The following is a 27607-nucleotide window of genomic DNA, read 5'->3' on the forward strand; positions in this document are numbered from 1 at the left end:
TTCCTAGACCATCTCCTCCTTTCCCTCAAAGACTTGCTAGAAAAGTTGATGATAGCAAACTCGAGAATTTCTATGACATCCTAAAGTAATTATCGGTGAACATTCCATTTGTTGAAGCATTTCAAGAGATTCCGGGTTTTGCTAAGTACTTGAAGGACTTGATCACTAAAAATAAAACCACCAAGAATGAAGTGGCGAATATGATTCACCGGGTTAGTTCCATCATTGCAACAACCGTTGTCCAAAAGAAGGAGGACCCGAGAGCCTTCACCATTCCATTCACTATTGGATTACGCAATTTTGCACGAGCCCTTTGTGATAATGGGGGTAGGCCTACAAGTATGAGGTTGCAAATGGCCCACCGTTCAATAAAGCGACCGATGGAAATAGTTGATGATGTGCTTATGAAAGTGGGGAAGTTTCTCCTCCCTGCCGACTTTGTTATTATGGATTGTGCTATTGATAAAGATATCCCTATCATCTTGGGGAGACCATTTCTTGATACCAATAGGGCACTCATGGACTCAAAGCGAAATGAGATCAAGTTCCGAGTCAATAACGAAGAAGTTACCTTTCAAACGAGTAAGGGTATGAAATTGCCACATGCATACGAAAGTATCTCAGTCATTGAATGTTGTTGATTAGGTAGAGGATGCAGTCGAGGTGAAGATGGAAGAGGAATGCCTTGGTGAGGCATTGTCGGATATTTTGGTGAATTTTAATGGTGAGGACATGGAAGGATTCGTGGAAACGGTGAATGCATTGGAAGGGATTGGGTCCTACAGTTATGCACCAAAGAAGCTTTCTCTTGACTTAGAGAACATAGTCACTCATCCCGATAAGCCTTCAATTTTTGAGCCCCCAGAACTTGAGCTCAAGCCACTTCTTCCGTATTTAAGGTATAAATTTCTTGGCTCTAATGAAATTATACCTGCAATTGTTTCTTCTTTGTTGGATAATGTATAGGTTGAACACTTATTGAATACCTTAAGGGAGCACATACATGCCATTGGTTGGACCATAGCGGATATCTGAGGGATTCCCACCGGAATTTTTGAGCACAAGATACAATTGGAGCAAGAGAGCAAACTTAGTGTGGAGCATCAAAGAAGGTTAAATCCTTCAATGCAAGGGGTTGAGAAGAAATACATCATAAAATGATTGGATGCCGGGGTTGTCTACCCCATTTCTGATAGTCCATGGGTGAGTCCGGTGCAATATGTGCCAAATAAATGAGGCATGACCGTGATTCAAAATGACAAAAATGAACTCATCTCAATGAGGACGGTGACCGGGTGGAGAGTTTGCATGGACAACCGAAAGCTCAATAGTCCTACTTGCAAAGACCATTTTCCTATGCCTTTTATTGATCAAATGCTTGATCGGCTAGTAGGAAGGTCATTTTATTGCTTCTTGGATGGTTATTCCAACTTCAACCAAATCAACATTGCCTTAGAGGACCACGAGAAGATGACATTCACATGTCCGTATGGGACATTTGCCTTTAGCCGGATGCCATTTGGGCTACGCAATGCCCCATATACTTTTCAACGATGCACGATGTCAATCTTCTTGAACATGGTGGAGGACTTCTTAGAGGTATTCATGGATGACTTCTCTATAGTTGGTGATTCCTTTGAGCATTGCCTTGCCAACCTTAGGCAAGTGCTCAAAAGATGCGAGGAAACAAAACTTGTACTCAATTGGGAAAAATGTTACTTTATGGTGGATGAGACTATTGTTCTTGGCCACAAAATTATCAAGCGAGGCATAGAGGTTGATCAGGAAAAGATCGAGATCATTTCCAAGCTCCCTCCTCCCACTTCGGTAAAGGGTGTTCGGAGCTTTTTGGGGCATGCCAGTTTTTACAGGTGATTTATCAAGGACTTCTCAAAAATTGCAAGTCCCATGTGCAAGCTCCTTAAAAAGGATGCTAAGTTTGAGTTCGGTGAGAAGTGCCTCAAAGCTTTTGAGGAATTGAAAGTAAGGCTCACCACGACACCTATTATTGTCACACCCCATTGGTCTCTTCCATTTAAACTTATGTGTGACGCCAATGATGTAGCTATTGGAGGAGTACACGGTCAATGACATAACAAGATTCTTCATCCTGTCTACTATGCAAGCAAGACACTCAATGGTGCACAAATGAATTACATTGTAACTGAGCAAGAACTGCTTGCTATTGTATATGCTTTAGAAATATTCCGAGCCTATTTGTTGGGATCGAAAGTGATAGTATACACCGATCATGCTGCTCTCCGCTACCTTATGGCGAAGAAATATGCTAAACCAAGATTGATTAGGTGGGTTCTTTTGTTACAAGAGTTTGACTTTGAAGTCAAATATCGAATAGGAACAGAGAATCAAGTTACAAATCACTTATCTAGGCTTGAAGAGGCAGGGAGATCAAAAACATATCTTGAAATTAATGATGCCTTCCCAGATGAACACTTATTGACAATATCTAGCACCTTCACTCCTTGGTATGCCGACATCGCTAACTTCTTGGTTGGTGACCTTATCCCTATCAGATTGGAAGCTTATCAAAAGAAGAATTTCTTACAGGAGTGTAGGCAATACTATTGGGAGGAACCCTTTTTGTTCCGGATTTGCGCCGACAACATCATTCGGCGTTGTGTTCTGGAAGATGAGATAATTCAAATTCTCAAAGCATGTCATGACTCTCCAATTGGGGGTCACCACAGTGGAAATCGTACTACGACAAAAGTGCTTGAGTGTGACTATTATTGGCCATTGATCTACCAAGATGCAAATCAAATGGTCAAGGCATGTGATCAATGTCAAAGACAAGGGTCACTTTCTAGAAGGCATGAGATGCCTATGAACTTTGTGATGGAGGTCGAGATCTTTGATGTGTGGGGGATAGATTTCATGGGTCCCTTCGTAAACTATTACAACATGACATATATCTTGGTAGTAGTAGATTATGTCTCTAAATGGGTTGAGGAAATTTCCTTGCCAAACAATGAGGCACGAAGTGTAACCACCTTCTTGAAGAAGAACATATTTACTCGGTTTGGAACCCTAAGGGGTATACTTAGTGATGATGGTTCTCACTTTTGCAACAAAGCCTTTACCGGGTTACTCGAAAAATATAGAGTTAAGAATAAGGTGGCTACCCCTTATCATCCTCAGTCAAGCGCTCAAGTTGAAGTTTCCAACCGGGAGATCAAAAATATTCTAGCAAAAATTGTTAATGCAAACAGAACTGACTGGTCAAAGAAGCTGGATGATGCATTGTGGGCCTATCGAACAACATTTAAGACACCCATTGGCACCTCACCTTACCGATTGGTTTTTGGTAAGGCTTGTCCTTGCCAGTGGAACTTGAACACAAAGCCATATGGGCATTAAAAAAGTTAAATATTAATTGGGCCGAAGCTGTTAATTTAAGGATGACACAACTCAACGAGATGGAAGATTTTTGTTTTCATGCCTATGAGAATGCAGCCATGTATAAAGAAAGAATGAAGTTTGTTCATGAAAAGAAAAGTTTGAAGCGGGAATTCAAATCCGGTGACTTAGTCTTACTCTTCAACTCAAGATTGAAGTTCTTTCCGGGCAAACACAAATCCAAATGGTATGGACCGTTCAAAGTTGTGAATGTGTCTTCCTCTGGCGCTATTGAATTAGAATCCGAGGATGGGACCCGAACTTTCAAAGTAAATGGCCAAAGGGTCAAGTATTACCTTGGAACCATTGGAGAAAGGAAACTAGTAGAACAATCTGCACTTATGGATAGTCCGGAACCAATCCCCACCACTGATTAGCCAAAATGGGGACAACATCGTCGTGCCGCGACGTTAAATCAAGCGCTTCATGGGAGGCAACCCGTGTGTTGGTAACAATTCTTTGGTTAGATTTTAATTTTGGTAGGTTTAATTATAAGTGTTGAACAGTTTGACGAGTGTGTTAGAATGCAGATTACCAAAAATACAAAGAAATATGATGTAAAGGCAGAGGGAAAATGAAGGAAAAGAAGCTGAGCTTAAGGTGTTGTTCTGCAGCAACATATGCCGCCGCATAAATGGTATGCAGACCGCATAATGGTCACAGATACAAGAAGAAAACCAGTCAAATTGGGTCTTAAAAATGCGGAAGAAAATCAACTTCTGTGACCCGTAGAATCATTCTACGACCGCAGAAACGAACATCTGTAGCCGACTACCCAGGTACTAATCCATCGCAAAACACATATGCGGCCGCATAATCTGTTATGTGATGGTCATTTGACCGCAGAACCTCAGGTATTAAACCCTAGTTCTGTCTCTCTCTCCTTCCTATATGTTTTCTCTCATATCAAGCACCCAGGCAAAAAAACTAAAAAAAAAAAAGAAATCAAAAAAAGGGAGGCTCACCTTGATCGCCTGACTCACGATTCACACCAACTTAGCTTGCTCGAACTTCTGCAATCTGGTATGTAAAATTTCCAAAATTTCTCTAGCTCAGTTAAAGTAAGAACCGATGTGTGCTTTCACTCATTTTTATTCTTTCCTTTTTCCTCTAATCCATGTTACCCTCTTCTATATACCCAACTTCTTGTCTCTTGTAATGAGAATCGACTCTAGGGGGAACATATGTGTTGTGGGTCAATCACAATTTGGGGTTGAGTATTAGGGGGTCTGAATAGAGTAAGAGGGTTGGGAATTTATGGCAAGTTGCATTAGATATTGCTAGGATGATCATGAAATTGACCTAATGTTGAGTGTGTGTAATACTCTCTCACAACTTGAGCATCTGGTCCTGAGTGTGCATAAAGGTTGCTTGTGAGTCTTTTTTTAGTAGAGATGATGATCTTTGCGGTCCGCATAACTATTTTGCGATCCGTAGAGTCATCGCATTCTGTATGCTTGAGAGTTTTCTCAGTGCCAATATGCGGTTGAGTCTGCGATCGCAGAATTGGTTTGCGGACAACACAATGGTCGTAGACCTAATTAGAATCCAGCCTTATTCAAAGTTCAAAATGTGACCGATCTGCGGCTGCAAACCCGTTCTGCGACCACTTTTATGGCCCGCATAATTATTTTTACTTCTGATGGTTATCTTCCGCGTTGTGTTTTGCGGTCCGCAGAGTTGTTCTGCGATCGCATAACTGTTCGCATAACATTTTGTGTCTTTCATTTCTATGCTATATTTTACACATGCCCTACCTTGTAGTACTCCTCGTTAATTGGCAGGAATGGCTCCAAAGATATCCTTAGCATCGTGAATGCCCGCCACTCGAGGAAAGATAGGGGATGCATCTATAAGCCCACAATCACAGCAATCCCAACGCAAATGTCCTGGCATATCCAGAAATTCATCTGAGCCTATCTCCTAGTCTGAAGAGGAGGAGGCACAGCTTGACCTTTTACCACCAGTTGACCTCCAGGCCGAAGCACATAGAAAGAGTGGTGAGGATCTCAGGTTTAGGATTCCCAGCTCTTGGACTCTGTACAGAGATGGTTTGGCAAAGAGAAAGATCCTCGAAGAAAAGCAGCTGAGTTTGAACGGTCTTAAAGAACACTATCCCCATGTGCTAGAAAACATGAAAAAGAGGGGATGAGAGTTCTTCACCAAAGTTCCGTGAGAATACAACGAGATGCTTGTTAGGGAGTTTTATGCTGCATATGCTGCATCCAGGAGCTCAAAACAAAAGAGAAACTATCGATACTTGAAATCTATTTTAGTCCGAGGAGTTGAAATACTTTGTGATTCCCCATCCATCAATGATGTATATTTCAAGGAGTGGGAGCCAGGCATGGCAGAATATGAGGCAAAGATTGCAAATAAAGAATTTGAGCATGCTTGTGTAGCCTCTGTATTAGCCAAAGGAACTCCGCCATGGATTGCACCGCGCCAAAAAATTCACAAGAGGGATTTCACCCAAGAGGGCCGGTATTGGCTAAGTTTTGTCTGTTCATGTATACTACCTACGAGAAATGATATCGACATCAATATCGAGAAGGCGATCCTTATTTCTTGCATCATGTCGGGTATCAAGATTAATGTGGGAGAGCTTATATTTTCTGAGATTGGGATAAGGGCAAACCAGAAAGAAACCTCTCTCCCTTTTCCATGCTTAATCCATGCTTTGTGTAGATGCGGCGGTTCCTCTGTTCCCCAAACACGACCGCATAGAAAATGCTGTTCAGGATATTGACATCACTCGTCACCAGGACATTGATAAAGTGGTCAAAGATCCACCAGAGCAATCACTCACTCTCCCTCCGGCCTCTTCCGTCTCAGCAACACCTGCTGCCTCCTCAGGGCCAGACACCTCTTCTACACCAGCTACCTCCACATCCACTCCCAGATCAGCCACTACAACACCACCGGTCTCCCTACCTGAACTGTCCAAGCTTGGTCTACTACACAACATGCAAATGCCAAAGTAGACAAACTGACAAAAGAACTTCCATCGCTCATCCGGCAAGCATTGGCCCCGATCCAAACCTCAGTAAGTGATCTTCAGAAGCAACATCTATCATATGCGGATCGACTCAAGAACTTGGAAGCTCTCCTTGAGAAGGTTGAGCGAGGTGAAGCAGGGGACATGCCTCAACTCAAAAAAGATGTAGCTGAGCTCAAGTCAGAGCTGCATAAAATGCAGACACTGGAGTTTTATTTGACCATCCTTTTTCCAGTGGAAGGGGAGCAGGGTAATGGCACCTCCCACGTATCAAGATTCGATCTGTATTTCACAAACCCTCTATCAGTTGAGGAGGCACACAACACTGACATCTCACAAGCTTTGGGTTCCGTTGCACACACCGATGATCATTCAGATGAGGAATCTGGAGAGTCTCATGCATAAACTGATGGGGAAGAGATACTTGAGGAGGGTGATGATCAGAGGGACAACAAAGGCAAATAGATTACCATTTCTCCATATGCACCGGGTGAGGAGGAGGCGGATGTGCAGATAGCTATCGTACACTCCCTTGCAGATATGGTTGCCAGGCCTACTACCACGACCATACAACCATCATTTGGTGAGGCCAGCAGCTCCCAGGTCCATGACCCAACTTCGCAACTGGCGGAGCTTCTAACTTTGGTCCTGGACACCAATGCCCAGTCAGGGGCTCCACCCACTGCCTCTACAGTGTCAGCTCCCGTCCCTATGACCGCCTCAGATATTCCAACCCCTCCAAGTGCCTAGTGTGCCCTAGGAATCCCCTATACTTTGCTCTTACTTTCTCAGTGCATTGGGGACAATGCATGCTCTTAGGTTGGGGGTGGGGTAGTCAACGTTTGCAACTTGTATACAAACTCTTAGTCTTAATAATGTAGATTTGTATATAGTAATGAATTCCCCTTGGTTTTTCTTCGTCGGGTTCTTTTCCAAGGGTGTAATAGTAGAACCATGGTCGTAGCGTAAAATATTTTGACTTGTTTGGTGTTTTTGTTCTAGATTCAAGCATGTGATAAGTTTTTGTGGAATATATTGCACCTTCAAATTTTTGGAAATAAATAGTTAGTCATTCTTGTGAAATTGAGGCTCTCTCTTTTACTTTGTGCTTACTTAGAATCTCAAATATCATGTGATGAAGCATTGAACTGCCTTGTATTCACTTGAGGGCTAAAATTATGCCAATTTGAGTAGTTCATGCGTCGTGAGTGGTGAGAATTCGTGTAAATAATGCATGTGCTCAACTTGTAATGTCTAGAACTTGCCAGGTTGGTTCCTCAATGCAAATCTCAGGTTGATAATTGGGTGTCAAAATTATCTTAGGCTCTCGTTGTGACTGCTAACTAGTTTTGACCAAATTGACCTCCTTGGTGCACTTATCATCCTAGTTATCCCATGTTGAGCCTTTAACCTTTTATTTGGCTACTACATTACAAACCTTTACTCTTTTATGAAATAATTCCCTCTTTTGAACCCGTCCCTCCTCGAATGTTGAGGATAAGGCTAAAAGCCTAAGTTGGGGTATTGGTATAAATTGGGAAATGGTGTAGATGTACATTGTGTGCATCATCAAAGACCTCAAAGTTGTCTATACAAAAGTACTCAAGATCTAAAAGAAAAGCAAAAGAAAATAAGTATATATAAAACAAAATTGGTGGAGTCTTGTGAAAATTAGAAAGATAGGTTGAGGTGGTTCTATGTTGGTAAGTAGAAGTCAATAAGAGCTATGTGGTTTAAGAAAAAAAATAAAAATAAAAATGGTGTGTAGCGTTCAAGGAGGGTACAGTCACTATATTCCCAAATATTCATCCAACCCGTTCCGAAGCCTACACTACAACCCTTAAAACGTCCTTTTTGATCTACAACCAAATATTAATGAGGTAGCAATGAGTTAAAATAAGGGCAAGCATATGGACTGATACTTGTAGCACTTAGCCTTCTTTCTGAGTGCAAGAGTGTTTAATTGTATCCCCTGTACATATGTTTTGAGTTGGGGATTTTCCTTGATGTGAGCACATATGAATTGCAAGATTTAGTAGAAGTAGGCTTCTTGAAGTAGGATACAAATGAATATCTAGTTGTGGGTAGCACTCTGTCATTGCTCTTGAGGCTCGAAGTTTACAAACTGATTATTCGAACTGTTAAATGATCTTTGTCTTCAAAGAAGTGTGAATAAAATAAGTTACATGTTTGTTAGCTAACAATCAGCACCATCTATAGTCATTGCTTCTTTATGATTGGTCAGAAAGTAGATTAGTATTTGGTAGGTTGACTTTTTAGTTGCTTGAGGGCAAGCAATAGTCTAAGTTGGGGGTGTTGATATGCCGTAGAAATGTGGCACTTTTGATACTAATTATATAGACCTTAGCTCATATTTTAAAGCATTATAAGTCATTTCTTATGTAGTTTTGGTGTTTTACAAGAAACCAGACTTGAATAGCCAAGAACATAAAAAATAAGACAAAAACCCATGGAAAGTCAGAAATGTGGTAGGTTTGCGACCGCAAAAGTGATGTGCGGACCTCAGACCCATCGCATAATGAAGCAGATCATCACAGTTTTTGAGAGTCAAGTCTACGATCCATTGTGCGGTCGCACAACTCTTTTGCGGACCTCATAATGATCGCACAAAAGCAAAAGGAACTCCAGTGAAGATGATTTTGCGGTGAGTTATGCGGTCGCGAAACCAATATACGGACTGTATAACCAAAATGCGATGGAAAATTGAAAAACTTTGTTATCAATTCTGCGGTGAAAAATGAAGATGTGCGGACCGCGAAAGTGTTCTGCGACCCATTCTGCAGTCGCAGACTTGATCTGCAGGGTTATTTTTATTACTTTTTGACCATAATTTTTAGATCATTATAAATAGAATGATTAGGGTTTTTGTGGACCATCTTTTCTGAAAATGATGCTACACTTATAGCATTGAATGCACCATTATTTTGGAAGCTTTTGGGAGAGAATCCAAGACTTTATTGCCTTTGTAAGCTTTATGACTTTATTTATTACTTTGTTCTTGTCTTCTAGTATGAGTAGCTAACATTAAATACTAAGGTTGTTGACCCTAAGTGGGTGTAATGTTGATGTGTGTTTACCATTGAATATATATATAATGGTTGGTTGATTTCTATTCATTTCTCATACTTCATTTATAGTTGATGGTTGCAAATATTGACTAGTGCCATTTTACTCTATCTTTTCTTTGAAAAGTGGGTTAGGGTTTTGTAGAATTGAATAGCAAGAACTCAAGACTTTAAGCCTTGTTTAATAGAATTGCTTAGGGATAAGTGGGTTCTACTTGGCATAAATTAGTTTCTCTTAGTTGTAACTTTTCTATATTTGGGAAAATCATAAAGAGAAAATACTGCCTAGTTATTGGAAAATATTGGGTAGTCATTTAGGAACTATTTGCATATCAAAGGACCTTCCATTAAAAATATATCATATTAACATCGATAGCATTACATTCCATTGACAGGGACACAACCTTGGTTTCTTAATTAAATTAATTAAATTCTCTTAACAAAATAGTTGTTCTTGACAATTCATAATTACAAAACTCTTTTTAAACTAACAGAGTAGAACTATGACTTAAGTCAAGTTTCACACTATTCAAGTAATCTGTTCACACCTATTCCCTATAGGATTCGACCCCAACCTAGTTGGGTTATTATATTTGACACCGACCACCTTACACCATTTATATAGGTGTAATTTGAGCGTATCAACCCTCTCAGATAATATTGTTGCAATCTATCCTACTTGTCTCTCCAAGTTTTGAAAACCAGTGCCTAGTTCGTTGATAACTGCTCCACGGGCATCCAGCCTCTCATCTGTATTGATAATGAAAGCCTTCATTCGATCCTCTAGACCAGGCTGAATGGGCGGTGGAGGCTGATATTGCCGCCTTTGCTGTTTCATAAAGCCAGGAGCTCCTTGTCCTTGGGGTCTAGAGTTATTTTATTGCCAAGCATTCGCAGTACCTCTAGGTGAACTCCATGAAAAATTGGGGTTCCTCTGAACTATTGTATTATAATTTTCCACAACATTTAATTCCTAAATTGAGGCTTGGCACCTGCTTGAACCATTGCATTATATATCACAAGCTGGGTGAGGCTCATTTTGTATCGAGGCTAAGGACAACTTCTGTATTTTCTTAGCCATAACATCAAGCCGTACCTACACAGATGTATTAGCATCAACTTGGTGAAAACCAGTCGATCTTCTTCTTTCAGCACTCTCAGAGGGCCACTGATTAGTATCTTTAGATAACTCATCAAGAATTGTAATTATCTTCTCTGGAGTCTTCTTCATCAAAGGTCCTCCAACTTCATTGCTTAATGTTCTACGTGAGACCGATGTCAATCCTTCCCAAAATCCTGGAGTTGCATCTAGAGTTCAATTCCACTGTGTTGACACTTTCTAACTATCTCCTTAAACCTCTCCCATGCTTCAAAAACAGTTTCAGTCTCTTTCTGGCAGAAGTTATGGATTTCTCTTCTAATCTTGTCAGTCTTAGCCAAGGAGAAATATTTATCAAGGAATTTTCTAGTCATATCCTCCCAAGTTCTGATCGATCAATGGGGCAAACTCCGAAGCCACTCCTTAGCATCATCTTTAAGTGAAAAGGGGAATGCCCTTAAGTACACTGCATCTTGTGATACCCAATGTATTAAAAGGTGTTCATAATCTCCTCGAAGTCTATTAGATGAGTGTTTGGATTTTCGTTTGGCTTCTCTCTGAAGACACAATAATTCTGAAGGGTTTGAAGCAATCCTTGCTTCAACTCGAAATATTTTGCCGCAATTAGAGGTGGTCTAACACTAGATAATTCTTGATTGTAGACAGATCGAGCATAATCGCCAAGTGGTCTCCCAGGCAAGGGTTGATGTTGATTAAGTCTGATACCCCTCTCTTGTTCATAGATGTTCTGCGCATCTCTAATAGCCGCTTCCTAAGCATCTCGTGCAGATTTTTCTCGTTGTTGGGCTGCCTCTCTTGTAGCCAAATCTACATTATCATCACCGTTTCCAGCCATATTTTCTTTGGTTGAGGATAGGCCAATATTTTCGGATGTCTCGGTGAGATTTATTTTCTTCCTCAGCTGTCGCAATTATTTTTTATCTCTGGCTCGTATGGTAGCACTTTTTTCGTAGAAGCTCAAGTCATGCACTACTCTAAACCTGGCACCTGCGCACAGTTAAAGAACACCAAATGTAAAAAGAGAAAAATAAGAAAATAAAAAAGAAAAATTACTGAATTAGAACTACAAACTATTTCAAACATTATTGATTGCCAATCTCCAGCAACGATGCCAAAATTTGACGAGCGCAAAACACATACCTAAATTATGCTCGCTAATCAAATATAGTATCGTATAATATCGTATCCACAAGGATTAAATTTAAACAGTATTATCGTAGTTTCTATATTGGTTGCTATCCAAGAGGATCAACAATTGAGATTTTATATGATTTCTAACTACAATTAACTAAGAATATAAAGCTATTGACTAATGACAATCACAACAGAGGTAACCAAGAAAGTTATCAATGGGAGAAAATAGGGGTTAATAGGATAGGTGCAAGATAATTGGTTGGGATCTAACTCTAGGTAATTCACTTCTAATGTTTAAGTGAGTCTCTCAAATTCACTCAATTATTAGTTCAAACGTTCAGCAAAAACTCCCCTCTCGATTAAGTCTCAACTTCACTAGATGACCCAATTTAAGCACGTGAAGATATGCAAGAATGCGTAGTGGATTGGTCTTTAGGAGAACCTCTCTCGATTATCCTCCTAACTAGGTTTAATCAATGATTCAACTAGCCTCTTTCGATTACTAAGAAGAATTAATGAACTCAACCAACAATATAATGCAAAGATATCACACGTTATGCCTCTCTCAATTACATGAACAAATGAATATAGATGCAATAATTAAATCATCCAAAAATACTTTAATACATAAAACTAGAGTTATAATCCACAAACAATCATCAAAATACCAAATCCATCAAACCCTAAAGGGAACTACTCCATAGATATGGAGCAATTCATCACAAATAAATTTAAATTAGAGGAAAATATAAATTTAATCCAAACTCGGGTCTTGAGTGAGAAAGGAATGATGAAATCCTTGTGCTCGTGTTCTTCCAACTTCTCCTTAGCCTCCTTAGGTTGAATATGTGTAAAAAGTCTAGAAAATAACAGTTTCCCATGTATTTATACCAAGTAAGGTCGGGCCCATATGAAACCACCTTCTCCTAGCCGAAATTGGATTTTCACTCTATAAAAATTGCACATGCGCGCCGCATGGGGAGACGTGCCATGCGGGCAATTAGTGGGGAAATCCAGAGAGCTACGTCTGACAGGCAGCAAAGATTTGTACAGCCGCTGCAGTGAGGATTTCTCAGAGTACGGCTTTTTCTTGCGTTTTGACATCCAAACTTGGTCCTCGACCCCTGAACACGATCCCGGCATAATCCCTTGGGCTTTTACTTTGACTTTAAAACTGCAATAGTTCGAATTCATTCCATAAAATCTACATCACTCAGAATCACTCCTACAAGGTATAAAATACACAATAAGTGCAAAACACAATCAATTAAAGCTCAAACATGAATAAAGTGCAGTGTACTAGAGTGCAATAAGCGACTAAAACACGCAATTATAGCCCACTTTCACCTAACCTCGACGAGGTAGTGACGAGGCTATGACAAGACACATACGTAATAAAACTTATACAAGTGTATATAAAGTAGCAAAATAACAATAAAATGACTAATACTAAGTGGGAGGGGTCATGCGAAGGGGAAAAATATCATAAACACGGAAAGTACGAAATCATGAAATACATCTTTAGAATTAAATAAATCAATGATATGAAAATGGTACGGCATCGCCCTTCATGCTTTTACTCTCGTCCTCACGATACAATATCATAAATGAAATGGCATGGCATCACCCTTCATGCTTTTCCTCTCATCCGCAGGTCAAGGTTAACCATGACACTTACCTCACTCAGCGACCAAGTCAATGCTCAACCGCTGCCTTTTCTCTAGAATTAGCCTCCAAACCAATCAAATCTAATCAAATATAGTTCAAATTATTCAAAATAAGCTTTAGAAACTATTCACGAGTAAAAAAGATTTAATCTTTAATGTTTTTTGAAAAAGTCAACAAAAGTCAACATCGAGCCCGCTTGGTCAAAACCCGAGATTCGGACCAAAACTAAATTACCCATTCACCCCCGAGTCCGGTTATGTAATTAGTTTTGAAATCCGACCTCAATTTTAGGTCTAAATTTTAATTTCTTAAAATTCCCAATTCCTACTTAAATCCCTAATTTCTACCATGAAAAAGCATTGATTAAAGGTTAAAATCAATGGGTGTTTATGAAAATATAAAGAAACAAGTTAAAATCTACTAACCTATGAAGTTGGGATGAAAAACCTCTTCAAAATCACCTATAGGTCATGCTCAAACTTGAAAATGGTGAGAAATGTGATAAATCCCGATTTTGGGATGTTTTAAATCACTGGCGTCAGGTCTTCTTCGCATTTGCGAAGGACCTGATGCGATCGCGAAGCACTGCGGCCCAACTGGCCTTCATGTTCGCGAGATGCTCTTCACGTTTGCGATGGCCTCTCCCCCTTGGCCTTCGCGTTCACGATCCTAGGATCGCGTTCGCGTAAAACATCACACAGCTCCCTTCCCAGGCCCCATAACCCTATGCGTTCGCGAGAGGAAGGTTGCATTCCCGAAGGTTAACCACCTAATTCACGTTCGCGATGAAGGAATTCCTCCCCATCACAGATTGCCCTTCACGATCGTGAAGCACATTGCACCAGACACCAGCAGAATGGCTAAAACCTGCGACTCTAAGTCCAAAAATGATCCGTAGCCTATCCGAAACACATCCAAGCCCCTCGGGTTCCAAACCAAACATACACACAAGTGTAATATTATCATACAAGCTCACTCGTGCGATCAAAATACCAAAATAACACCTAGAACTACGAATCAGACATCAAAATGCATGAAATTTTCAAAGAAATTCAAGAACTTCAAAATTCACAACTGAGCGTCCGAATCTTATCAAATCAACTCCGTTTTGCACCAAATTTTGCAGACAAATTTAAATGATAAAATGAACCTACACCATGTTTCGGAGCCAAAATCCAAAACCAGTAGCAATAAAGTCAACCTACAGTCACACTTCAGAATTCTTTAAACCTTCAAATTACTAGTTTTCAACAAATCTCATCAAATCAAGTTAGGGACTAAGATACCGATACAGGGTTGTTTACATAAAATATTAACCGTATTCAACTAAGATCATTTTTAAAATTAAAATTCATGTTTTCTTTAATTTTTCACATAAATACTTTTCGAAAAAAGATACGGACTATGCACGAAAATCGAGAAATACTAAAAGGAGCTAATCGAGGTCTTGAAACGTAGAAATAAGGGCTAGAACTCAAAATGACCTATCGGGTCATCACATTCTCCACCTCTAAAATAAACGTTCGTCCTCCAACGGACATAGAAAGGTACCTAGACTGGTGAAAAGGTATGGGTATCTACTCCGCGTATCGGACTCGGAATCCCACGTAGCTTCCTTGATCGGCTGACCTCTCCACTGCACTCTAACAGAAGGATAACTCTTTGACCTCAACTTCCGGACCTGCCGTGCTAGAATGGCCACCAGATCCTCCTTGTAAGTCAGATACTTGTCCAATAGGACTGAGCTGGAATCTAATACATGGGACGGATCACCATGATACTTCCAAAACATGGAGACATGGAACACCGGGTGGACTGATGATAAGTTAGGTGGCAAGCTTGTAGGCCACCTCACCAACTCTCTCAAGGATATCAAAGGGTCTGATATACCTAGGGTCAACTAGCCCTTCTTCTCGAACCTCATCACACCCTTCATGGGTGAAACCCAGAGCAAAGCCCTCTCTCCAACCATGAATACAACATCACGAACTCTCGGATTGGCATAACTCTTCTGCCTAGACTGTTCTGTACGAAGTCGATCTTGAGTCATCTTGACCTTTTCCAAGGCATCCTGAACTAAATCGGTACCCAACAACCGAGCCTCTCATGGCTCAAACCAACCAACTGGAGAACGACACCGCCTACCATATAAGGCGTCATAAAGAGCCATTTGAATATTTGATTGGTAGCTATTGTTGTAGGCAAACTCCACAAGCTACAAGAACTGATCCTAAGAACCCTCGGATCCATAACACAGGGGCGCGAAGCATATCTTCCAATATCTGAATGGTGCGCTCGGACTGTCCTTCCGTCTGGGGGTGAAATGTTGTACTCAACTCAACTCGTGTGCCTAGATCATGCTGTATGTCTCTCCAGAAATGTGATGTGAACTGCATACCCCAATCAGAAATAATGGACATTGGCACACCGTGAAGACAAACAATCTCACGGATATAGATCTCAACCAGCAGCTCTGAAGAATAGGTAGATTCCAACGACATGAAATGCGCCGACTTGGTTAACCTATCCACAACGAGCCATACTGCATCAAATTTATTCAAGGTCCGTGGGATCCCAACAATGAATTCCATGGTAATATGCTTCCTATTCCACTCGGGAATCTCAAGTGTCTAAAGCAAACCGCCAAGCCTCTAATGTTCATACTTCACCTGCTGGCAATTCAAACTCTGAGCCACATACGCAACTATATCTTTCTTCATTCTTCTCCACCAATAATGCTGCCTCAAATCCTGATACCTCTTTGTGGCACCCGGATTAATGGAATACCACAAACTGTGGGCCTTCTCAAGAATCAACTCACGAAGCCCATCCACATAGGAACAAAAATGCGACCCATGCATCCAAAATACCCCATCATCACCAATAGAAACATGCTTGGCATCACCGTGCTGCACCGTGTCCTCATGGACAAGAAAATGGGGGTCGTCATACTGACGCTCTCTGATGCGCTCATATAAAGAAGGCCGAGATACCGTGCAAGCAAGAACCCAGCTAGGCTCCAAAACATCTAACCTCACGAACTGATTGGCCAAGGCATAAACATCTGATGCTAGCAGTCTCTCACCAACTGGAATATATGCAAGGCTACCCATACTCACAACCTTTCTACTCAAGGCATCGGCCACCATATTGGCCTTCCCGGGATACAAAATGGTAATATCATGGTCTTTTAACAGCTCTAACCATCTCCGATGCCTCAAGTTGAGATCCTTTTACTTAAACAAATACTGTAAACTCTGATGATCTGCGAATCCCTCACACGACATACCATAGAGGTAATGCCTCCAAATCTTCAATGCATGAACAATAGCTTCCAATTCTAGGGCATGAACATGGTAATTCTTCTCATAAAACTTCACCTACCGAGATGCGTATGCAATCACCCTGCCATCCTGCATCAATACTGCACCAAGCCCAAAATGTGATGCATCATAATACATAGTGTAGGATCCTGAACCTGTGGGCAACACCAACACTAGGGTTGTAGTCAAAGAAGTCTTGAGCTTTTGAAAACTTAACTCACACTCATTGGACTACCTAAATGGGGCACCCTTCTGGGTCAATCTAGTCCATAGGGCTGCAATGGATGAAAACCCCTCCACGAACCGGTGAAAATAACTCGCCAAACATATGAAGCTCCGAATCTCTGTAGCTAAAGTAGGTCTAGGCTAGTTCTGAACTACCTCAATCTTCTTAGGATCCAATTTAATGCCCTCGATAGATACAACATTCCCCAAAATGGAAACTGAGTTCAACCAAATCTCACACTTTGAAAACTTGGCATAAACTGACTATCTCTCAGAGTCTGAAGTATAATCCGAAGATGCTGCTCATGCTTCTCTCGACTACGAGAGTAGATCTCAATATCATCAATGAAGACGATCTCAAAAGAATCCAAATAGGGCTTAAATACCCGATCCATCAAATCCGTAAATGTTGTTGTGGCATTTGTCAAACCAAATGATATCACTATGAACTCATAATGCCCATACCGAGTCCGAAAAGCTGTCTTAGGAACATTTGATACCCTAATCTTGAAATGATGGTAGCCAGATTTCAAATCAATCTTCGAAAATACTTTGGCACCCTGAAGCTAATCAAATAAGTCATCAATCCTCGACAACGAATACTGGTTTTTGATATTGACTTTGTTTAATTGCCTATAATCTTTACACATCCTCATCGACCCATCCTTTTTTTTCACAAACAAAATGGGTGCACCCCAGGGTGAGAAGCTAGGTCTAATGAATCCCTTATCAAGCAAATCCTGCAACTATTTCTTCAGTTCCTTCAACTCAGGTGGGGCCATCTGGTATGATGGAATAGAAATAGGTTGAGTGCCAAGAGCCAAGTCAATACATAAGTCGATATCTCTATTTGGTGGCATCCCCGAAAGTTCCACACGAAACACCTCTGAAAACTCACGCACAACTGGTACTGAATCCATGGAAGGAACCTCCGCACTAGAATCATGAATATAGGCCAAATATGCTAGACATCATTTCTCGACCATACGCAGAGCCTTCACATAAGAAATAACCCTGCTGGTAGAATGGCTAGGAGTCCCTTTTCACTCTAATCGGGGCAACCCCGACATGGCTAAGATCACCGTCTTGGCGTGATAGTCCAACATAGTGTGATAAGATGACAACCAATCAATTCCTAAAATAACATCAAAGTCCACCATATCAAGAAGTAAGAGAAATACACTAGTCTCAAGACTCCCGATAGAAATCACACACGAGTGATAAACACGATCTACAATAATAAAATTTCCCACAGGCGTGGATACATATACATGAGCACTCAAAGACTCATGAGGCATAACCAGATATGAAACAAAATAAGATGACACATAGGAATAAGTAGAGCCCGGATCAAATAGAACTGAAGCATCTCTATGGAAAACTTGAACAATACCTGTGATGACTACGTCAGATGACTCAGCCTCAGGTCTAGCTGGAAATACATCTCGGATGGCCTCTAGACCAGCTGGAAATGCATAAAAAGGAGTTGGGGCCCACCACTCTGACCTTCGCCTCTCGGATGGCCTCTAGCTGGCTGGCCTCCACCTCTAATGGCGTGACCTCCACATCTGGCTGCCTGACCCCTGCCTCTAGCTGACTGAGTGGGCGGTGAAGCAACCGGTGCCGGAACCATGGAACGAGAATTCTGCTTTGGCATACAGCCCTGTGACCTGGTGCAAAATCTAGAAAGGTGTCTCAGATCTCCACAAGTATAACAAGCCTTCGAATGCTGTGGCTGCTGACCATGGAACTGGCCCTGTCGTCTTGGATAACCACCCTGATACCTCTGGATCGGAGGTGCACTATAGGCTAGCTGCTCAAGATGAGATACATAAGGACCATAACTACCCGAAGCACTATGAAATTCCTGAAGCGCTAACTGAAATAGCCTGGGAAGATGGCCTCTACCAAAAGCACCCCTACCTCCAGATGAGGCACCACTGAAACCACCAAAATGATGAGGCCTCTTATCTGGTACCACCCCACTCTACTGACCATGAACCATCTCGATCCGTCTAGCAATCTCTACGGCCCTCTAAAATGAAATATCATCTCCGGTCTCCTTGGCCATCTGCAGCCTAATACTGAAAGTAAGTCCATCAATGAATCTCCTCACTCTCTCCCTCTTAGTAGGGAGTAAGATAACTACATGGCGAGCTAGGTCCATAAATCGGGTCTCATACTAGGTAACAATCATGCTACTCTATTGAAGGCACGTAAACTGCCTGCGGTACTCCTCTATCATAGTGAAATGAATAAACTTCTCCAGAAATAGCTGCGAAAATTGATCCCAGGTAAGTGAAGGTGAACCAGCTGGTCTGGTCAACACATAATCCCCCCACCATCTTTTGGTAGAACCGGTCATCTGGAATATTGCAAAGTCAACCCCATTGGTCTCAACAATACCCATGTTGCACAATACCTCGTGGTAATGGTCCAAGTAATCATGTGGTTCCTCCGAAGGTGAACCACTAAAGTGAATAGGGAAGAACTTTGTCAACTTGTCCAATCTCATCAATCCTTTAGTAGATATTGTGGGCCTCTCCCCGGTCTGTGCAACAACAACCAACTGAACTACCCCTACTAGCTAGATTGTTGGAGTTTGATATATGGGAGCCATCTACTCTGGAGTGTGACTGGTGGGAGTCTTTTCTCCTCCCCTACCTGAGAGACGGCTGGTACTACCAGAAATGTACCGGTCTGGGTCACACTCTCCTTAAGGCCCACCAAATAGATTAGAGCGTCCTGAAGCACGGGAGTGGCTATAAATCCCTCTGAAACCTGAGCGGGTCCAACTGGTGCAGTCTAAGCTGGGATCTCATCCTCATGATCGATCTGAGGCTCCACTATGGGTGTTTCTGCTCGAGCTCTAAATTGAGCTCTGCCACGGTCTTTGGCTTGACCTCGGCCTCTACCCCAGGTAGTGGCTGCAATAGGGAGATCCAGCTGTAGATACTGTGCGTGGTCTCGCCATCTGCGAGAGAACAGGAATGGAATGATTCAAACATTAATGTTATAATAATATCGCACGATAGGGAAAGAAAGAAGTGAATTTTTTCCTAAAACTCCATAGCCTCTAGAAGATAAGTACAGACGTCTCCGTACCGATCCTCCAGACTCTACTAAGCTTGCTCATGACTCGTTAGACCTAAGAAACCTAGTACTCTCATACCAACATGTCACGACCCAAAATCCCAACCTCGAGGTCGTGATGGCGCCTAGCATCCACTTGCTAGGCAAGCCGATGTGGAATAGATAATTAACCAATTTTAACAGTTGAAAACAGAATAATAATATACAAGAAGAAATAAATGCCAAATCTAACACATTGCTAATATAAACCACAGGATAATAACTACTCCTAAAAATCCGGAGTCACGAGTACACGAGCAACTATAAGTCTACAAATATAGTCTGAAATAAATACAACTGTTTGAAAGAGATAAACAGTAAAAATGGGAAATGGAAGGGGACTTCAAGGTCTTTGAACGCCAATAAATCTACCTCGAGTCTTCATATGAAAATGATCCGAGCTGACGCACCTAAAGCACCGCTGGGACCAATACCCGTATCTGCACAAGAAATGCAGAAGTGTAGTATGAGTACAACCGACCCAATGTACTCCGTAAATGTCGAGACTAACCTCGACGAGGTAGTGACGAGGATATGATAAGACACCTATGTAATAAAACCTGTACAGGTGTATATAAAGTAGCAAAGTAATAATAAAATGATAAATACTAACTGGGAGGGGACATGCGAAGGGGGAAAATATCATAAACACGGCAAGTACAAAATCACGGAATAACATCTTTCGAATTAAACAACAATATAACCAAGTAAATAACCAATACCGGAAATCAAATAAATCAATGATATGAAAATGACACGGCATCACCCTTCATGCTTTTACTCTCGTCCTCACCATGTAATATCTTAAATGAAATAGCACGACATCACCCTTCTTGCTTTTACTCCCGTCCTTACCATGTAGTAATATGAATGAAATGGCACGGCATCACCCTTCATGCTTTTACACTCATCCTCATCATCTAATAATATAAATCCGAATAATAAACAATGCGTGGAATAATTTAACTTCAAATATGGTGCCATGATATCAAACTTTAACTTCCAAAAACATTCATCATCTTCAAAATAAACAATAAATACAAAATGATTAATCAAGGAAGTAATAATCTAGCCTAAGCATGGATAACATAATTAATGAAACCATATAATACAGAGAAACAAGTTCCAACCGCATGCTTTAACCCAATGACAACACATAAGTAATCGTCAACCCACATATACATTGTCCCCACACATAAAACACATAGCAAATAGACCAACACGTCCTAATTCCTCAAGTCAATGTTAACCACGACACTTACCTCACTCCGCAACCAAGTCATGCTCAATCACAACTTTTCCTCTAGAATTAGCCTCCAAACCAATCAAATCTAACCAAATATAGTTCAAATAATTTAAAATAAACTTTAGAAACTACCCACGAGTAAAAGAGATTCAATCTTTAATTTATTTTGAAAAAGTCAACAAAAGTCAATACCGAGCCCGCTTGGTCAAAACCTGAGATTCGGACCAAAATCCAATTACCCATTCACCCCCGACTCCGTTTATGTGATTGGTTTTGAAATCCGACCTCAATTTGAGGTCTAAATCTCAATTTCTCAAAATCTCTAATTTTTACCTAAATCCCTAGTTTTTACCATGAAAAAACATATATTAAAGGTTAAAATCAATGGGTATTTATGGAAATGTAAGGCAAAAAGTTAATATCTACTAACCTATGAAGTTGGAATGAAAAACCTCTTCAAAATCGCCTCTAGGCTGAGCTCAAACTCGAAAATGGTGAGAAATGGGATAAATCCCGATTTAGGAAATTTTTAAATCACTGGCGTCAGGTCTTCTTCGCGTTCGCGAAGGACCTGACGCAATTGCAAAGCACTGCGACCCAACTGTACTTCACGTTTGAGATGGCCTCTCCCCTTGGCCTTCGCGTTCAAGGTCCTAGGATCGTGTTCGTGTAGAACATCACACAACTCCCTTCCCAGGCCCCATAACCCTACGCGTTCGCGAAGGTAAACCCCCCACTACTTCGCGTTCGCAACTAGATCCTCACATTTGTGATGAAGGAATTCCTTCCCAACCCATATTCCCCATCACGATCGCAAAGTACATTGCACCAGACACCCGCAAAATGGCTGAAACTTGCAACTCTGCGTCTGAAAATGACCCGTAGCCTATCCGAAACTCATCCGAGCCGATCAGGTTCCAAACAAAACATGCACACAAGTGTAATAACATCATACTAACTCGCTTGCGTGATCAAAACACCAAAATAATACCTAGAACTACGAATCAGAAATCAAAATGCATGAAAATTTCAAAAACAACTCAAGAACTTCCAAATTCACAACCAAGCGTCTGAATCCTATCAAATCAATTCCGTTTTGCACCAAATTTTGCAGACAAGTTTTAAATGGTAAAATAAACATATACCAAGTTCTAGAACTGAAATCTGAACCCAGTAGCAATAAAGTCAACCTATGGTCAAATATCTGAATTCTTTAAACCTTCAAATTACTAATTTTCAGCAAATCATGTCAAATCAAGTTAGGGACTTTCGAATTCAATTCGGGCATATCCCAAGTCCAAAATCACGATACGGACCCACTAGGATTGTCAAAATACTGATCCGGGGTCGTTTGCACAAAATGTTGACCGTAGTCAACTAAGATCATTTTTAAAACTAAAATTCACATTTTCTTCAATTTTTTACATAATATTTTTTTGAAAAAGACTCGGACTGTGCACGCAAATTGAGAAACACTAAACGGAGCTAATTGTAGTCTCGAAACATAGAAATAAGGGTTATAACTCAAAATGACCTATCGGGTCATCATATTAATATAAGTTCAATTTGAGAGGTAAGTTACCCTGGCTAGCTAACGTAGTAGTAATGTCTAAAAAGAATAATAAATTTAGAATGTGTGTAGATTATAAATATTTAAATAAGGCATTCCCTAAAGACTCTTTCCCATGGCCGAACATTGATCAAATGATTGATACTACGACCAGGCATGAATTAATACGTTTCCTTAATATTTATTTCGGGTATAATAAAATTAGGATTGACCTGGAAGATCAAGAGAAGAATTTTTTCATCAGAATGTTTGGCACTAATTGCTATAATGTGATGCCTTTTGGGCTTAAAAATGCTAGATCCACTTACCAGAGGCTTGTTAATAAAATATTTAAAAACCAAATAGGTAAGATAATGAAAGTTTATATTGACGACATGTTAGTTAAGTCTCTTAATACAGGAGATCATCTGAAACATCTCCAAGAGACATTAGACATTTTGAGAAAATATAACATAAAGCTCAACCCGTAGAAGTACACCTTCAGAGTTGGTTCCGGTAAGTTCTTGGGGTTTCTGGTCTCTCAAAGATGAATCAAAGTAAGCCCCGACAAAATCAAAGCCATCGAGGATATCCTGGACCAGCTAACAAGTGTGAATGAAGTACAAATGTTGACCGGTAGGTTGGCGACTCTAAGCAGGTTCATCTCGAGGTCTTTGGAGAAGTGCCATCACTTCTTTTCACTTTTAAAAATGAAGAACGATTTCGTATGGACTTTGGAATGCCAATATGCACTAAACGACCTAAAGAGGTACCTGGCTAGCCCTCATTTGTTGTCAAAACCGGAAGAAGGTGAACAACTGTTGATTTATCTACGCTCTCAGAAGTAGCGGTAAGTGTTATTTTGGTCTGGGAGGAAGAAGGTGGGCAATTTCTCATTTATTATGTTAGTAAAGTATTAATAGGAGTGGAGACACGGTATCCGCACCTTGAAAAGTTAGCATTAGATCTCGTACTCGCTTCTCGAAAGCTTAGGCCTTATTTTCAACATCATCCTATAGCCATTGTGACAACCTTTCCCTTGAGGAATGTCCTTCCTAAGCCTGAGTTGTTGGGTCGTTTGGCTAAATGTACAGTTAAAGTTAGTGAATTCGACATTGAATACAAGCCCATGACTGTAATCAAGTCACAAGTTTTTTCCAACTTTATGGCCGATTTTAGTCCGAGGTTAATGCCTTTAGCTACTAAATAAGCAGTGTTGATATCGGGAACAATATCTGGAGTTTGGACCTTGTTTACGAATGAAGCTTCCAACGTAAAAAGGTATGTTCTCAGGTAGTATTAATCACTCATTCAGGGGAAACCATGGTACATGCCATTAGAACTGTGCCATTAACTAACAATCAAGCCGAGTACGAGGCTTTGGTTTTAGGACTTGAGCTAGCTCGGGGACTAGGCTCCAAAGTCATCGAAGTAAAGTGCGACTCCCAGCTAGTGGTGAACCAAGTATACATAATTTTCAATACCAAGAAGAAGTGCTTGCAGCAATACTTGAACAAGGTTCAAGCATTACTGTCCCAATTCAAGGAGTAGTCAATCGTCCACATTCCAAGAGAGGAAAATGTGGAGGCAGATTTAGTAGCCAATTTGCATTTGTCCACATAAATGAAAAGATCTGATTCCGGTACGGTAGTTCAATTACTGCATTCGGTCTTGGATGTGGATGACTACTGTAAAGTTAATTCAACCAACTTAATCTGGGATTGGAGGAACGAGTTCATTGAATATCTAAGGCATGGAAAATTTCTTGAAGAACCAAAAGCATCTCGGGCACGACGGACCAAGGCAACTTGTTATTGTCTTGTTGATGGACAGTTATACAAGAGGTCATTCTAAGGGCTATTGGCTCGGTGTTTAGGGACATCATAGGCAGACTACACGATAAGGGAAGTTCATGAAGAAGTCTACGGGAACCATTCCAGTATAGACTCGTTGGTTCTCAAGTTAGTTAGAGTTGGCTATTATTGGCCCCAGATGGAGCAAGACGTAAAGACATTTGTACAAAAGTGTAATAAAGGTCAACGCCATGCACATTTAGTGCATCAACCGACAGAGCTTTTACATTCGGTGGTGTCATCATGGCCATTCATGAAATAAGGAATGAACATAGTTGGTCCCTTACCACAAGGACCCGGTAAGGTAAAATTTCTTTTGGTTTTAATTGATTATTTTACTAAATAAGTTGAAGCATGTGCTTACCAAAAGATCGGAGAATGAGAAGTGATCGATTTTATATGGGACTACATCGTCTGCTGATTTGGAATACCAAATGAAATTGCTTGTGACAACAGGCCACAGTTCATAGGTTCCAAAGTCACAAAGTTTTTGGAAGGATTGAAGATTAAACAAATTACATCTTCACCATACCACCCAAGTGCTAATGGACATGTGGATTCAACCAACAAGGTAATTATTCAAAACCTTAAGAAGAAATTAGAAAATATTAAAGGCAAGTGGTCAGATGAGGTACCGGGTGTGTAATGGGCATATCGCACCATGGCGATGTCGATCATGGGTGAAATACCCTTTTAACTTATATACGGTTCATAGGCTTTGATACCAGTGGAAGTAGGGGAACCAACCTTAAGGTTTTCCCAAGCAAACGAAGAAACAAACAATGAAGTGTTGCTGGTTAAACTACATTTGTTTGAAGAGCAACGAAATCTAGCATATGTGAGGATCATGGAAGAAAAGTAAAGGATGGAAAGATATTATAACCATAGAGAAAATCTCCGATTTCAAAGTGTGGAATTGGTTCTGAGAAAGGTAACTCAAAATTCTCAGGAACTTAATGTCGGGAAGCTAAGACCAACATGGGAAGGACCTTACATGATTTCAACTATAACTGGAAAAAGTTCGTATGAATTGGAATATCAAGATGGAGTTAAATTTCCAAGCAATTGCAACGTGACTTACCTCAAAAGGTGTTATTTCTAAAGATCCTTGATGGTACTGAAAGTATGCGCTTCACTCTTTTTCCCTTCATCTAGTTTTTGTTCCAATTGGATTTTTCTGGCAAGGTTTTTAATGTGGCAGCAATTTAAAGCATACTACGAAGGAAGGATCACCGACAAAGATGCTCTATATGAGATGAAATCTGTAGATAATCATTTGCCTTCACTGGTGAATCAACAACCGTAAGCTCTATTGCCTTCACTTTAACATGAGTATAAATGCTAGATAATCTTCAGCTCGATAGCATATCTCATCTCCCAAAACTCTCATTCTAATGAGGCAACAATGTAGAGCATACTACGAAGGAAGGCTCATCGGTAAATACAAGACATCCAGTGCTCAAATTCTAATACTTAGCATCCGAACACTGGGGGAAATAATACATGACAAGGCACTAAAAGTGTTACGAAGACCGAGAACTGTTAGAATCGGGATCAATGTCTTATCAAGATCGGGGACTGCATGATCAGCCCCGTAGAAATAAGTTGTACAAGTTAGCCACATGCATTGGAAGATTTATTTACTTAAGCAAAATAATATTTATGTAAATGTACTTTTAAAGATAGAGGGAATAAATCAAATTCCTTTTACTTTTATCTTATTTCTCGTCCGAATCATAAGTTAATTTATTTTATCATTTGAAAGTTAACAAAAACTTCAAATACTTGTGCCGGAATGAACATGAGACGTCCTCTTCAAGAACACCGTAAATATAAGGGCCCTCTCTTATGAAAACCTCATAATAAAGGATAGATTGCGAAAGTAGTTATGTCTGGAATCAAAAGCTATGAGATATGAAAAGATTCTCGAAGCTTTATCAGATAAATGAAAAGGAATATTTTTTACACAACACTTAAGTAAAAGAGTTTCTTTTATTAATTAAAATACCAAACTCAATAAAGAAGTTTTGGCATAATTACAAAAAGTAAAAAAAATACATTAGTTTTTGCTGCCAGAACCCGAAGGGAGAGAAGAGTCTTCATCTTCTCTATTAGGAGAAGGCAGTTCCGCTTCCGATTCGAGGCCTCTAACTTTTTCAGTTTTTCCTTCGATTCCCAAATATTTAGAGTTAGTATTTGAAGAGTCAGAAGCAACATGCCGAGCAGGGAGATTCTCATGGGCAGTTATCTTCAGCTCCCGGGCTTTGGCAATGCATTCATTAATGTTTGTAATGCCTTCTTTGACCTCCTCCAAAGCCTTCCTCTTTGTATGGTATATGAAGTAAGTCTTCTCGAAGAGTAGCGAATCTTTCTTATCTTGGAGTATATCTAGGAGTTTTTCAATCTTCGCTTGTAACTTTTCATTTTCAGCTTTCATAATGCTGATTCTGGAATAAAGCTCAACATTGGTGGTCTAGTGAAGTTGATTATGCTCCATGACTCTTTTGAGTCTTTCATCCATTATTGCTCTCCTCTCTTGGCAGTATTGGCCTCCTCGGTTTTAGAGAATAATCTAGCATCCAAATTATTAACTTGTTCCATAAAGGCGGACTCACGCTCGGCAGTAGCAATTACAGTATCATGAAGTTCAGGCCACTTAGCCTTTGTATCTTTGAGGTCTTCAGGCAATTGAGCGGCTTCTTGGCTGTGAACCATTCTATCTATCTTGGACTGCTGCAACCGGGCCTCAAGATCATCCATTTGAACAATTTTTGCCTCCAATACTGGGAGATACTCGACAAGTTGATTCCGTTCAGCCAAAAGTTATTTTGAAGTAAACTCTTTCTTGTCCAAAAT

At 40.4% G+C, this 27607-nt stretch overlaps 1 protein-coding gene and 1 non-coding gene across 2 annotated transcripts; both read left to right on the forward strand.

Moving 5' to 3' along the window:
• Nucleotides 1-200: 200 nt before the first annotated feature.
• LOC142168257 (uncharacterized) lies at nucleotides 201-966 on the forward strand. The gene is made up of 2 exons (XM_075228918.1): nucleotides 201-551; nucleotides 646-966. The coding sequence occupies exons 1-2, from the start codon at nucleotides 201-203 to the stop codon at nucleotides 964-966; spliced, it is 672 nt and encodes a 223-aa protein (XP_075085019.1).
• A 9853-nt stretch (nucleotides 967-10819) lies between these two features.
• On the forward strand, nucleotides 10820-10926 carry LOC142168444 (small nucleolar RNA R71). Its single transcript, XR_012698306.1, has one exon. It is a non-coding gene; the product is annotated as a small nucleolar RNA R71 (small nucleolar RNA).
• Nucleotides 10927-27607: the final 16681 nt, after the last annotated feature.

The sequence above is a fragment of the Nicotiana tabacum genome, chromosome 13, assembly GCF_000715075.1.
Source record: "Nicotiana tabacum cultivar K326 chromosome 13, ASM71507v2, whole genome shotgun sequence".
NCBI classification, from domain to species: domain Eukaryota; kingdom Viridiplantae; phylum Streptophyta; class Magnoliopsida; order Solanales; family Solanaceae; genus Nicotiana; species Nicotiana tabacum.